The 15,884-nt window shown below is 45.6% G+C and overlaps 1 protein-coding gene across 1 annotated transcript; it reads right to left on the bottom strand.

The window, feature by feature from the left end:
• Positions 1-3,788: 3,788 nt before the first annotated feature.
• Positions 3,789-11,938, bottom strand: LOC122390819 (MFS-type transporter clz9-like). Its single transcript, XM_043384149.1, has 3 exons — positions 11,853-11,938; positions 11,075-11,532; positions 3,789-4,758 (listed from the first exon to the last, which is right to left on the bottom strand). The coding sequence occupies exons 2-3, from the start codon at positions 11,515-11,517 to the stop codon at positions 3,789-3,791; spliced, it is 1,413 nt and encodes a 470-aa protein (XP_043240084.1). The 5' UTR covers positions 11,518-11,532; positions 11,853-11,938.
• Positions 11,939-15,884: the final 3,946 nt, after the last annotated feature.

Genomic DNA, 15,884 nt, shown 5'->3' with positions numbered 1-15,884 from the left:
GACCCAGCATTCGTCACAAGTCATTAAATGATCGAAGATGTCTTCAATTTCCTAAAAAAAGCCTAGTTTTCATTTCGAAAGGTCAAGACGCATTTTTCTCTTGAACAAAGTAGACACACGAACTTCTAAGCGGGCTGACTCCTTTATCGTCTGTCGTTCTTCGCCGATAATATTTTCAGGCACTGCCAGCATTGAGACCTTTCTGTTGCACAATCATTTGAAAGGTCACACGACGATCTGTAAGGATGAGGTCCTCCACTTCCTTCACAGTCACCACCTTGTCAGTCACTGGTAGTCACTCACTTCTTGACTCCCCTGCAAGGGTCATGCAACCAAAATGAAAATTATTTTTTTCATTTTCGGTAAGTGCATTAGATGGGCTTTCCTAGCTATAAACTAATTTCACGTTCTTGATGTATTTTCTCAGTGTGATACCGTTTCAAATGCATTAGTTGGATGACGGTTCGGTCCTCAATGGGCCCAATACTCATCTTTTTTACTTCTAAGTCTCTCCTAGATAAGATAAAACCACTTCTCAGGATTCTCTTTGCGGGAACATTGTTCTTAAGAACCAAATATAATACCAACCAAAAATCATCAAAATCGGTCTAAATCTTCTATGTGATGATCAGAACTTTTCGATACCCCCTCGTAAGTGGCCTGCGCCATAATCGTTGCAATGGCGCAGTGATACCTAATTTGTTGTTCCCGCCATATGAAAGTTTTCCTTAATCAGGAAAAGGCAATTTTCATGCATTTGGTATTTTGTATTTTTTTTTTTGTAAAAGCTGGCAGTGGCTTCATTTTGACTTTATTTACTTGCCTTTTTGTGATATATTACATTTAAAAAGTGAATAATTTTTATTTAGAAGATATTGTTGTCTAAACATTGCAGAAACGTGCATGCTCGTCAATCTAGCAGTGGATTAATATTCGCTAATCTGCTGCTGGTAGACACAAGACCAGCATTCACGGTTTCCGAATGTGCTGCTTTTGGCATGAAATAAAAGTTAGCCTATTCTAAGCCCAGACTAACTTTGTTCCTCCTAACTCCAAATTCGGTCCAAAGTTTGATATAATAACTATGCAAGGAAAAATTTTCACATCCACTCTCAGAGACAATGCATGGTCTTCAGGACGGTGCAAGCATGGTTTCCATCCTGCTGAAACCACTGCTGTTTGATGGTGTCGGCATAGCTGCGCTGCGGCGAGCGGAAGAACCACTGGAGGATCCTCGGCCACCTCTTTTGGTTTATCGTCACAGAATTTCCGCTATCGTCTTCAGGACCTCGAAGAACAGGGAGCCAAGATATGCATGCCCTGTACGCACATTACACTTTTTTTCTGGCGTCTTGCCGGTTGCGACGAAACTATGAACGAGTTCAGAGATAGGGTAAGATGATAGGGTCTTCTTAGGGCCGAAAACTGAGCGGTATTTACGCTTTGTTCCAATGACGGACCCTCTCTTCGAGTCGAAATTCGACCACTTCAGTTTTCTGCTTACCTACTGTTCGGTGTAGTCATCATCAAAAAGAGGAAAGATCCTTCCTCGCTGCATGAATGTTGGAAGACGTCACCCCCTCGGCTCTTAACCTTCCAGGCGGTGGGGGGCATTTTTTTGCCCCCTTTAGTTTTTTCAATATATCTCGAGAACCGCTGCGCCGGTCGTCACCAAACTTTCAGTACCCTCCCGGGAGCAGCTAGCGCACATGGTGACCAAAATTTTTTTCCAAAGGCTATGATAGGTTTGCCGCTAATGACGTCAGAGTGACGTCATTTTTGCCATTTTCGACCCAAAAAAGGTTTCGCGGGAAGAGCTGTCAGGCCTACAGCTTTAGAGACACAGAAAAATGCTTCAGACATAGAAGGTGTGGAATCAAAAGGGCCACAAAACTGCTATTTCAGTTTTTCGAATTTTTTGAATTTTGACCCCCAAAAATAAAAAATAGATTTTTTGAATATAATAGCAAAAAAAAAATCCAGTTTTTTGAATTTCGAAAAAAAACGGAATATATGTGATAGTCCCTACCGCCTTTTATCTACATACCAAATTTGAGATCGATACCTCTTTTTTTTGGCCAAGTTATAGCGAAAAAACTGTTCAAAATTGATGACGTCAAATTTTCAAACTCAATTTTTAGCAATTCTAGACCTCGTAGCGCAAAACAAAGACCACCATTAGACTCCCCGTGACGAGCTGCATCGAATCGATACCCATTTTATGCAAAAATATCAACTTTGAAATTTGACTTTTTTTACCTGATCTTGACCTGACCTCCACCAGAAAGTGACCTAAACCGTACCTGATGGTCTTATAACCAACACCATTGAGTTAGAAATGAAAAACTGGCCATAAAACATGCATCGCATAACCTTAGTAAAGTTGGGTTCATGTGGTGACCTTTGGTGACCTGACCTGTGACCTGACCTGGTATGACCAGTGACCTCTAATAGCAACATATGTACTAGACAACTGACGCCTTATCGCTGATTTTCGACAAAATGCGTTTTACTCGATGTTATAGCGCTTTCCCTAGAAGCCCCGTGAACGGTGAAACATTTTATCTTTGACCTGACCTGTGACGTCATCGGTGACCCCGAGGTCAATGAAATTTGGTTTCTTTCGACAAATTTGACAGGGCTATCGAACGCCGTTTGAATTTTCCGGATCCGTCCAGTAGTTTCGGAGATACGGGGGGGGGGGGCAAAAAATGCCCCCCCCCCATCGCGCGGAAGGTGGCTGGTAGGCCCACCGCCTGCCGGGTTAAGTTGGGGGCAATCGCCCTCGCTGCCCCCTGTTCCCGGGTCTATGAGCTGATTGGCAAGGCGATATACGAGCTGATTGGCGTTTCCACCCGAGCTTGAGCATGATAGGGTCTGTTCCAGTGGTTGCTCAAACCTCCTCTTAGCTCTTATAGCCAGTAAAGGCTTTCAACACCATTAGCGTCGCCACGGGGGGGGGGGGGGCAAGCGGGGCAGTTTGCCTCCCCCAACCTCCGACCGAGTACCCCCTGAGATGGATGTAGATCCGAAGAGATTTTGGAGTTGGCAAAAATGGGGGTAGTTTTCGAGAATGGCTGTAAACTCCACACCAACTTTGAAAACGTTTCTACACCCATGCTCAACGGTTGGCTTTGACTGGCGATTGTTTAATGCGAAGTGATTGAAAAGAAGATGTCAATAGCTAAAGTTGCAGCTGCAAGGGTGACGATACATATAAGCTACATTCAAAGTTTCATTGTAGTCTGGCTAATCGTTCCTAAGCTTCAGAAGCAGAACATAGGGTAGTGAGCCTAAAATGAGTATAGTTTTACATTATCAGTTAAATATATTCAAAACTAGAAAGGGTGTGAATAATGGCTATATGGGACATTGACATTACGTGTTCTGACTACGACGTCCTATGTGGCACAACGGTGTCAGACGAGCGGTTGTTCTGTAATAATTACATCTTCTGACCAATGTCGGCTATACTCATTTTTTGCTCCTTCGCAAAAAATGAGTACAGTTGTTTCAACGCTCTATTGTGCCTAATCTGCTGGATTTGCGACGCTGAAATTCGCCTGGAACGTGGATATGAAATCGGTGTTGCTAACAATATAAGTATTGAAATGTAGAAAAATCAAGAAAATGTATTACCGGTCGTTTCAATTTATTAAGACACATAGATGACTTCAGCAGACAACAACAAACACAACCGACAATGGCCACAACACCAACCACGGTCACAGTGGCGTGGCGAACGGGCACCGCCACATTTCCAAAAGCCTGCGTGAGCTTTACCCCCTCTACTTCGATCGAGTCGTCAGTTTGGTCACTTTTCGCTTCGCGGATGGCTTCTCGATCTTGTGCGACGAAGACCGCTTCTTTCCCTTCTCTTCGCGTTTCTTGGAGAGTTTCCTGTCCTGCTGTGACGACGGAGACTTCTTCCCTTTCTCTGCGCGCTTCGCCGCCTCCAGCTCGAGCCTCTGCAGAGAAGACTCTGACGTCAAGACCTCGCCGCTCTTGTTTTGAACTCGGCTGCGGCGTTTCGTCTTGTTGGCCAGGGCCGCCTTCGTCTCACTTGACTGTTCCGGACTGAGAACACTGAGTACAGCATCCTGGAGCGCCTCATCAGGTGACAGGATGTCATCACGTGACGTGCTCGCGGGTCCCACCATCCGGCTGCGAACCTTCTCAGCGTCGACTGGGAACAGACCCGAGCCGCGGAATCCGGCCACGGCGTGGACCGGATCCAGTTCCTTCCACAGCTGGGAGATGAGAGTCGGGAACACCGACTTGTCGACAGCGACGAGTCGTGACTCACGCTGCCACCGCTTCAGGATTTGCGCCCAGGCGACCTTGACCGGCTTGAACACGGCGACGTCGAGAGGCTGGATGGCGTGACTGGTGTGTGGCGGAAGACATACCACCGTGATGTTGTTGTCCTTCGCAAGCGCTGCTGTCCGATACGTCATGTGGGATCCGTGACCGTCATAGACGAGCACTGTGGGCTGACCATCATGCTTCTTGGTGATCTCTGGGACGAAGATGGTCTGGAACCAGCTCTCGAATATGTTGCCCTCCATCCAGCCTGACGGTGTCGTCCCATAGGCCGTTCCTGGCGGTCCGCCACGCATCCACGAGTCAAAGGGCTCACGTTTGGCCTTGTAGACGACGAAGGGTGGGAAGTAGTTTCCAGTGGCGTTCACGCAGAAGAGGACGCTGTATGTCGCCTTACCACAGCTGGCCGTCTTCAGGTAGGCGTCACGGGACTTGCTGGGGACGATGACCCTTGTCGAGCGCGGATCGGTCGAGAGTCCCGTCTCATCGAGGTTGTGTAGATGTTGTCCGGCTTGTCCTCGAGTCCCAGGTCGACGAGCACCCCGTTGTACAGTAGGTCTACTAAAAAAGTCCCCCGCTCCAGAGGCGGCCGGCCGGCCGAACCCCCGGATTCCAGCCCCGACTCTATTGCGCAGGCCGCGGCAGTGACACGGGTCAGGTCGCGGCGCCCGGCGAGTGGGTCAGTTGGCGGCGGCCGGCCGTGGAGTGAGGACGCCGTGTGTGGGGCGCAGAGATGCCGCAGTGCAGAGGAGGGGAAGATAATGACTGCACGATGCCGGAAATGATGCCTTTGTGATCTAAATTAAACACCTTCAGCAGTGCATATCCTCCCTTGCCCCAATCCTATTTTATCATAATCCATCAATAATCCGTAATGGCCATTCAACGCAAGCAAGCAAACAAAACAACCCGTTTAGCGGCGACATCATCTCGGATAAAAAAGTGACAGTGATGATTAGAATAGGCTTCGCGCGAGGGCAAATCGAGGGGTATAACTATATACATCACATACCGAGTATTTTATTCCCATCTAGCGAATCAAGATTGGGGATATTGTCCAACAAGTCAGCGGCCGTTCTAGACGCAGATAAATGCTTTGTTTTCGGTCGCATCATTATCCGCAATAATTCGAAGCGAGGTTTAAAGGTAGTGTGCCAGCTTTCCTGGACTGTATGGAGTTAATGGCCCAGATAAGGAGAACTGGATTTTTAGAACTTATCCATACCTTCAAAACTCATGGAAACGTCTTAAATTCTTCAAATTTTGAGTACCCCAGTGCGAAATCCGCCCCGACGGGTTGTCGGTCGTACCCCAACCACATTTCACACCACTATGAACAATAAATGCACACACTGAAATCGCTATTACCGATATGCTCATCCAATCAAGTTTCGATAAACCCGTTCATCATCAGCTCCTGCGGTTTCGAACACGCCTGTTAGGTGGTGCGGTAGACCGCGCCCAAAGCCAGGGCCCCGGTAACGTGAGGTAGCCGAGTCAGGGCAGCGTGCGCTGACCCAAGCCGGAGCCGCGCGTCCTCCCGGTGTCATGTGATAGCCCGGGGCTGCCCGCGGGGATGCGGTAGACCGCGCCCAAAGCTGCGGCCCCGGCTTGGGTCAGCGCACGCTGCCCCGACTCGGCTACCTCACGTTACCGGGGCCCTGGCTTTGGGCGCGGCTTCTGCTCATACTTTGTGGTGCGGTGGTGGTGCGTCGGGCTGCGCGCTCTGACTTCGGCCAAGAAAAATGCGTCAGCTGATCATTGTCATTTCTGCCACTTGCGTGTGGTGAAATGGGGTCATAACTTATGAGACGGCTTTTTTTATATCAATTATTTTACATAAAATCATATTTCAAACCATAAATAATGTTCGACAGCCAAATAAAAGAAACAATACCAATACAGGCTTACAGTTTAAGGCTCGACATTGTGTTGTCTACGATTAGACAGCTGATAACTCATTCCCGTACGTCGTATGGTCGTAACACTATAATGACCTTTGCTTATTGTCACATGTGCGCCGCATTCGCGATTGTTGCCGACGCCTGTTTGCAGGTGAGCCCACTACAGTTGTTATACATATCTAAAAACCGATAAACTTTTAGGCGAAAAAGGCACTATTCCAGGCCCATTTTTGATTTTTTTTGCGATATTAGGTAAAAACAGAAGCTTCTTATCCTAGGAAAAATAAAATGGGAAATCTTTCAAAGGTGGCACACTACCTTTAACCCTCGCCGGCCGAGAGGAAGGGGTGGATGCCGCCACCATGCATTTTTTTTTTTTTGCGGTAGCTCAAAGCACACTGATGATAGAAGGCTGACATTTCACATGCCTTACATTTCATTCAAGCCGGATCACTTGACATCAACCACGTTTTCAGGTCAGGTCACTTAACTTATAACTATGACGTCTTAAGTAAACCTCTGCACGGTTGTCGGTTATAAAATGATGCCATCCGCAATGCACTTAGTGTCATTTGGGGAATTATGGAAACTGTTAATTTGGCGTCGGAAATAATCTGAAACTATACCTCAAGCACATGAAATCGTGACTTCATTCATTCTTGGCAAGGTCTAATGCTTCACTTTTGCATTGTTCACCTTGCGTGACGTCATTTATGACGTCACTAGGGTCATAGGAGTGCTTCGTCAATAACTCCCGATCAAAATGAGCTAGCCAGTCGGGACAGCCATCAATGGACTTTGTAAGACTTGCCGAATCAAATGTTATGCAACATGTCCTCCTTTCAACAGCTTCGTGACCTGCGTTGCCCTAACATGACATTGACCTGAGGAAAACATCCTAAATTGCTTCACCGAAACAAAAAAGCATATAAATCGACGCGTCTGAGAACAGAAAACACGATTGCATCGAAATGACGATAATGCGTTTAGCTATTAACCAAAAACCGATCAAATGCCTTGTGGCCCTTGACCTGCCCTAAGACGTCATTGATATTTTAAAGTGACCATCCCACCTTAACATTAGTTTTGAGTTGAGATAGCCAAATTGGTGGCCATGGCCTGCAAATAACGGTTTGGGCACTCACAACATCGAAAAATGCTTTAATTCGGAGAAATGGAATTTCAATTCAAACTTGCAATTTTCGGATTCTAAGGGGCTAATGAATTGGAATGCCCCTTAGAATTTCTGACGTCAGCGGAGATCTAACGATTTTAAATCTTTGACTAAAACGTTTGGTAGCACGCGGTGGTATACGCTGCTTTCCGCGCAACAAGTGCCGCACTTTCAAATAAAGTCGCTAGGAACAGCGGAGATGCCAAAAAGTAAACAAAAGTAAAGGTCTAATATCTTGAAAACCGGTGAATATTTTTCGATGAAATTTGGTAGATATTCGTTTTTGCTCTTTCTGAACCGAGCGACATCACTTTCATGCCAATTCATTAACATTTTTGAAGGTGGGAGGGTCCCTTTAAAATGGGGTACCGGTCGCTGCGTCACGTAACGAAGCAAGCGCTCGTTTTTTTTTCCGCGAGGCTCTAGCAGCTAGCTCAATTATAGGAGCTAAACATGGGGTCGGGGAATCGCTCCCTTCTCACTCACTATTTGGCCGGGATAGTGTTTGCAATTATTGTTAAAATCTAGCATTTTAAGATTTCAAATGACCCATTTTTCCCGCCCAAGTCTTTCAATTCAAGGTCATAACACCAGGTCACGTCAAGTGACCTTACCTCAAGGAAAGTTCCTGTGCTCATCATATCTAAATACACCGACTAACCGATCGCTTCAGAACTTTCAGCGATCTTAATGGGCAACAGTATATGTATTTGAAACGTTTACTTTGCAAGTTTGGCATTGTTGACAGAAAGGCCGGGTCAATTTTGAGATCGCTTAAGTCAATGGGAGAAAATTGAACTGCGCTTTTTTACGGGACGCATAATAAACACTCTTAAAACATGTGGTGCTTGATGAGATACAATACTGAATGAGAAAATTGTTTGTTTTGTTGGGGGCCATCTCGTTCGGTCTGAAAAGGCCCTTGCAGAGCTATGACATACATATTATATAACCATGCTCTGGTGTAGTAATTGGGTTGTGCGAGCCAGCGACAGTGATCTGCGGAAGCGAGACTGTTCCCGTGGGACGATTGCCCTGTCGGGACGGTCCAGCCGTCTCCCAAACGGTCACCCGAAGAGGATTATGTGTCCTGGAATGGATCCGACATCAACTACAGGTTGGCTGGTGGGGTGACCTCCAGTCCAGAGAGGGAAGCATGAAGACAAGGGGCGATGCGGATTGGTTTTTCCTGAGGATAGCGAGGACGGAAGGAATCTAGCACCCTTGAACCTTCCTTATACTGAGTGTATATATCTGAGGCTGTTAAATCTACTAAGCGTTTTTTTTCTCGACATCGTCAAGGTGTCATTAACAAAAATATGAAATCCGGGAGGATAAATTAAATATAGAAATTGTGGCCAACAGAACATTATCAGTTGCGTTCAACATACTCGTAAGCATGTTCACACACCCATCTTACATATGAGCCATGTAATAATTATTTTTGATAGACATGCTTAAGTTATGAAATCATCTGAAGTGTTTGTAAAGTTCCACGATACGGATCTAATATCCTGCTATGCATTATGACCATTTCTGGTCAGGTCATGTCTTTGAACATAGGCCAAGCTAGGGTTACCCGCGTGCTCCGCAACGCGAAGAAGGGTTATTTTTTTACCCGTGGGTATTGGGTTGGTCTGTGTCAATTTGGTTGGTAGATATCCATTTCGTTCGATTGCTTTTTGACGGCCAAGCATTTTGTAAGAAAACAAAAAGATACATCGCATCGAGTGCCCGTGTTGTATTATCATGCGTTGCGTTCTACTTTAGAATGATTCGAAAACTGGCGTGAAGTCTTTTGAGGGCCATCGATGAATTTCGCTAAAAATGACAATGTAATGGTTTGGAACATTTACATTTTTAAGAATACTGTTGCTCATCATGCAAAAATGAAGAGTGAATATTGGACAAAATTTAATGCTCTATCCAATGGTACCATATTCAATTGCCAAAGGTATCAGGTTATGCAGCAAAACCCGTGTAATTAATAAAGTGGCACATCATTGACAAACACCATTTTCTCCCGTGATTTGCACCACCTTGATTTGGATCAATCAGCTTTTCACAATTTTTATATGAGAGGCGGTACATTTATCTTGCCAACAGGCGCTGTTCCAACTCGCTCCGTTTAACGGTCACCTAAAAATAAAATCAATTCCAAAATCCTTCAAAAACCGCATTTTTTTTCAACAAAACTGCCCTCCACGGTGCACGTGGCGCGTGCCATCCCCTGCATCGCACACCATTCGATAGCCCGTTCAATTATTTACACGATACCGTTTTCCCACTGCCGATCGGACCCCTGGTCACCAAGATATCGCACCTGGACCGGACCCGTGTCGGCCAAAATTAGCCGTTTTCGCCCGATTTCGCACGCCGATTTATACATGTAAAGTCTATGACGCGAATTTGCACTTTTTGAGCACGCGCCTCGCGCTCCCTATCAATCCGATCGAGCTGAGACCCCTCAAAGGCACGTCGCGCATCCTTGATCTATAAGTTGTGCAAGTTTCACCGCGCTAGGTGCAACGGTCTGGCCTGTAGTCCACGCAAAGCACCATCAAGTCGGGACCTCGGTAACGGACAGACGCACCCTCCTCAAATAGTAGTATAGTAGATTTTTCAAATGACCTTTAAAGATCAACTTTTGATTCATTCGAAGCGTTTTGATAAGAGGAACACGAGGCTGGTAAAATTAATTTCATGCAAGTTTTAAGCTAAAAACTTTTAAGTGTTTGTGGAAAAGCAATTGGTTTTCTCATAATACCAATGGTGGCAGTTGTTGTTATTTACATGCTAATCACCTTAATTAATTCTGGCAATATTATTCAGACATAGCGGTAAACGAGCTGATTGTTGTGTTAGGTTAGGCTCTTTCGGTCGATTTCAGAGTGGGAAGGATGACAGGAATTAGGGGGAGACAGGGGGCCTGGGCGGGAGTCCTGGCCCTCATGCTCCGCTGGGGCCGAGCCCATCACGTGGGTTGGATTGCCCTGACACATGGATAGCCCTGGGCGGTGTTTCACGGCCCTGCGCTGCAGCACGCTGCGCTGCGCTGCTGCATTGTTGCGGCGGATGATAAGAATTCGGCTCCACGTTGCGAGCCTCCGAGTCTGTTGATGTTTGCATGGAAATTGGAAACCCAATGCACCGGTGCGCGCAACGCGCCCTGTCCAAGCAAAATGTTATCACCGATGACCTCTAGTGACATGACTTCTGGCTATGACCCGATCCAAAATTGGCTGAAGTATTTTTTCTTCTTTTTGCTTCTTTTGACGCTACTTCGAATACCACTCAAATGCCCAAAGCTGAGTTATAAGAATGATGCTCAATCCCCATTTCCCCTCCAACAGGGCGTGAGTGTCTAGGCATTCCTGTGGGGCACGGGCTAACAATGACTATCTCATAATCATTGTGGCCATGAACATCTACTGCCATTCTTTAACACCGGTTTCGCTGCGCTGAGCGGTGGCCGCCCCGTTTGTTGGATCCTACAGCTGGCTGGCGGAAAGCGTTACCGGCCGCCCGTCCACCGCCCGCGGGCCGGACCGAGCGGTCCCGCTGACCCTACCTGACCTGAGCCCGGCGCGATATGGGACAGGCAGACGGGGGTTCGGCTCAGCGAAGGCAGCGCCCACTGGTGCTGGGGACTTTTTTAATAGACCTACTGTACATGGAGAAGGCGCCAACCACTTCCTCTGTCAGAGACTTGGCACGAGTGATGGTGAGGATCTCCGGTTTGCGCGACGCGAGGACACCGGCGTGACGAGCCTTGAAACGTGACAGCCAGAAGCGGGTGGGCCTGTTGTCCTTCCACTGCGTCTCTCTGCCGAGGTTGTTCAGGAACTGCTGGACCAGATCGCAGATGTCACTGGTGTCCAGTGGAAATGCTTGGCGGGCGAGGTAAGCGAGGATTTCCACCAGCTTGTCCTCTTCGGTCCTCGTCAGCACCGTCGGTCGCCCAGAGCCAGTGGAGCCGGTGACGTTGATGCCGAAGATGTGACGGCGGAGCGTCTCGTACGGCACGCCGGTGTCCTTGGCTGCCTTGTAGACGGTGAATCCATCCGCGACGAGCTTCTTCGCTCTGCCCAGATCTTCCTCCGTGTATTTCGGCATGACGATTGGTGCCACCTGACAAAAAAGAGGTCATTGTTTAATAATTCGTGCCAGGAATGTGCGCGTTTACACCGGTGCTTTTGAATCAATGACGACGATACTCGGCAGGCAGAGGCCCGCAGCTCAGGTCGGCAGGTCCTTCAGCAGGTCCCGTATGACCAAACATTACCCAATATATCAAGAGTTCTGAGGGCATACTAAATTGCGAACCGCTACAAACCAGAATGATTACCTGATATAATTTTTTTTTTTTTAAAGTTGAAATCAGATTGTGAGCAATACACAACAAATTATCACTGAAGGAGAATCCAAGACTAATGCCATTCAAAACTCACCAGTTTTTGCCGTATGCCAGCAGGACACGCGCACGAGACGACGATCAGTGCAAAAAGGACGCGAAAAGCTCAGCCGACCCTCGGAGTCCTGATTGGTCGAGCCGGTGCTGGTCACGTGACAGGTCACAGTGCCATTTCCGGTGACTCCCGATTGGTGGAGAGGGCACTGGTGGTCGCAGATCACATGACGTCACATCCGGTTGTACGGTATTTCGCCAAAATGGCCAGGAGTAGATAAAGCAATTAATGTCACCGCTTAACTATAAAAAATAAAATAATAATAAAAAATAAAGGAAAATGAAAAAGAAAAAAAAAGATCGGTGACTGAAGCTCAAGCAAATGAGAATCGACCGAAACGAGTTCCAACGCTTACCGTATCGCGCTTACAAATACGCTGCAGCGTCAGTCATTGTGGCCATCGAAGATGGCCGGTAGATCGTAATCATAACCAAAATAATCCCGGAAATGTCTTTGGGGGCGATATTTAGCAGGCGGTGGAGTAGCCATGCTCAAATTCACACTTTTCATACTAAACTCATTTTTGCAACACTTTGTGGAACTATACTCATTTTATAGAAATTTACAAATGCTAAAATTTTTGCATTACGCTTTCGAATTTTCGATTATTTTTTACGGCTGCCAGCAAGCTCAGTGCATGAGACAAACAGCTGAAAAGGTAAAATTATTTCAGCAGTGCACATATTTTCACCAGGCTTCACTTTTTAGCATGTACTTTTTGTGACATTTTTGAAAAAAGCATTCAATCATTTTTCAGACCAAAGTCGCTTGACATTTGGCGATGGGCGTATTTGCAACTGTTGCAGTAGACCTTCGGACGCACTGTGTATTTTTTTTATTTTTGTTCAAAATAACTTTGGCGTAATGCACATTTTCCAAAACTATACTCATTTTTTGCGTATACTCATTTTAGGCTCACTACCCTACCCATGACTGAAACCCCACATTACTTCTGCTGTGGACTGTACCACAGGCCTGCCAGGGTCCAGGGGCACCACAGGCCTAGCAAGGGCACCACGGGCCTGTCAGGGGCACCTCAGGCTCCCGTGCCCCCCCACCCCCCAGATCCGCCAGTGATGCCACACCACGCGAAACACCGCCAACTACCAGCTGCCGCGCCATAAACACGTGCCAACAACAATCTTTTTTTTTAAGGTCGACTCCGCTCGCGCAACTTTTGACTGACCCTCACTGCTACTATATTGCTTCCATATTATGCTGTGGAAAGCTTTACTTCACCAAGTGGCTAAAAACCTCCATCAAGGTATATTTTCTTAGCAATTTTTTCTGGCGTTTTTTTTTGGGGGGGGGGGCCAAACAGGCCACTTTAGGCCTTTGGGGGGCCATGGCCCCCGTGGCCCCCCTGGATCCGCCAGTGCATACTACCACAAACCAGACAAGACAACACGGGTCGTGCTCTTCGCAATGCCACCAATCTCACACTCCCAAACAACAGAACATCACTTTTTAAACAATCTTTTATTCCTAAGACGACCAGAGATTGGAACATTTTACCAGAATCCATCAGAACCGATCCCAGCCTCAAATCCTTCCAACGAGCGATAGAGACCAGACTTTGTGCAGGGACCGTCCCACCATATAATAATACTGGATCAAAGTTTGGAAACATTCAGCATGCAAGACTTAGGTTAAACGCAACTGTCCTAAAAGCTCATCTCTACCAAATCCAAAAATCTTCTCCCTGCTGTGAGTGTGGGAGCCCAAAAGAGACTGTAGCACATTTCGTTCTAAATTGTCCCCGTTTCCAAGTGCTACGCTCTGAACTTTTCGGACAAGTTTCAATAATTATACCCATATTTAACAACTGTAACAGCGTATCTAAACTTAGCTTATTGCTGTATGGTAGAGGCCTCAACAAAAACGATCAGATCAAAGTAGCGAAATTATTCCAAAATTATATTATCAAAACTAAAAGATTCCAGAACCAATAGCATCCAGCGGCGGACGGCGGGCCGGACGGTTCGTCGTGTCGCCTGGGGGTAGCAACTTTAATTTCAACCAGCGAGCGGTGGGTGTGGCGCGGCTTGGCGGTGGTCAAACAGACTTGTTTTCATATTATGTTGTGTTTTTTATGTAATACTCATGTTTATTTTATACTGATTGATTAAGAGAGGTGCTTTAATTTAAGAATTTTTATTCTTTTGCACCAATCTTATAATATTTTTGTGTATGTTTTGCTCATTTGTAATGTTGAAAATAAATGTGTATGTGTATGTATATGTATGTACATTAATATCTTTTATGCTTTGGCAAACATAGTCATAGTTGATGCAGTTTCCAGTTCATATTTCATAAGTCCCAATTCCATTTTTGAATTTTAATATTCCAGCAGATTGGGCTACCTATTCTATAGCATACTGATACTGGTCAGTCTTGCTTCAATTTCTTACCTTGTCACCTACAACATGGAATAAACAAGTTCTAAGTGCTAGCAATCCAGAAAACATTTCACCAAATGTTTGTACGGATCACTTCCATTCAGTTTGCTGTACAGCACCTAGCAATATTTTGAGCTGTAGAAATCAAATACCAATAACATATGTAGGTAAGTAGGTATGACTGAAATCCATTTATAGACATTGACATACCAAAGTCACTATGCCCACCGGAAATCAAAGTTCATGTTTGATATTCAAATGCATTTCATAACTCAAACAGCTTTGAAATTATTTCTATCACGGCCAGAAGACAACTCATAAAACCAACATGCCCTTGCATAAATCCATAAAGCTAAAAATGAATCCAAGGCATTCTCCAGAAACCGTAGTATTGATCAGATTTTAGCCAACTGGCGCCGCATGGTGGCGCTAGCAGAGCGTATTATACATATAGCGCTCTACTAGCGCCATCATACGGCAGCAGCTGACAAAAAACTGAGTCAATACCAATGCCCTTCTCCAAGGCCAATGATTCCGTGTTGATGTGAAAATGGCGCATTTGAGCGTCATATATGCTATACCTTACGCACGCTAATCTACTGCATAAGGGTTACAATTTTGGAACACGTTCGGGAAGAAAGTCTCAGAACCCTTGGTATTTATTCTATGTCTAGGTACTAACAACAAAATGTAGTTTGTTTTCTACGTTAATAAATTGGCACTTAAGTCATGATCGCAACCTACTTAACCAACTTGCAGTACTTAAAAGTTTATTGCCATTACGATTTTGCAGTACTTTAACCCCAACGAAATTTTGCAGTGATTTAACGCCTGTTTTGTCCTTGCATTGCTATCGTGTCGACATTTCTGGCGAACCTCACACAGTTTTCATGTTTCTATTTTGATTTTGAATGTTTTATCATTTGGGGCCTTTGATAGTTGATAATATTTGTAAGGACTAATGAATTTAATTCTAAAAACGAATATATTTTACCAAGAATATTAGAAAAGGTATGTATCAGTATGGTTATCTTGTTCCATGTTGATGTTAGGTTCTTGTTCTGACTCTGGTGAAGGCACTGGTCCATGGATCCCCAGTTCACATCATTTTTAGCAGCTGTAGTAAAAATGGCTTAGGTTAGCATGAAATTCATTGGTCTACTTACTTCTTATATTCTTAAATATGACCTGAATCTGGTTCCAAAATACAAACTGTGAAGCGAAGTGAAATGACCATGGCATGAGTTTTTTACTTTGCAACACAAGTAGGTATGCCCAGTTGGAAAGAAACTATTTTCTTTTGCTATACCTACAACTGTACACAATTTTCATAATGAATTTCGGGAACGGGTCCATCTGGTTCCAACGCTGACTTCGACCGGGTCTGACCGGTTCCAGAAATGTGCCAGTCAGACCGGGTCCGGGTCCGGGTCCCAAAATTTTCCAGTTTTGCCACCTCTAACCCTAAGCGAGTTTTAAGCTATCGCGAAAAGCCCTATGAGGCGGCACCCGCCCCACCCCTTCTCGGCCGACAAGGGTTAATGTAGGTACTAGTTCATGTACATGTATGCGCAGATATAGTATCATCTCAGCTAAAATATATCTCTAATTCATG

This window comes from Amphibalanus amphitrite, unplaced genomic scaffold, assembly GCF_019059575.1.
Source record: "Amphibalanus amphitrite isolate SeventyFive unplaced genomic scaffold, NRLGWU_Aamphi_draft 000411F_arrow, whole genome shotgun sequence".
Classification (NCBI taxonomy): domain Eukaryota; kingdom Metazoa; phylum Arthropoda; class Thecostraca; order Balanomorpha; family Balanidae; genus Amphibalanus; species Amphibalanus amphitrite.
Note: the sequence above shows the minus strand (reverse complement) of the source record. Positions and strands in the feature narration are given on the sequence as shown.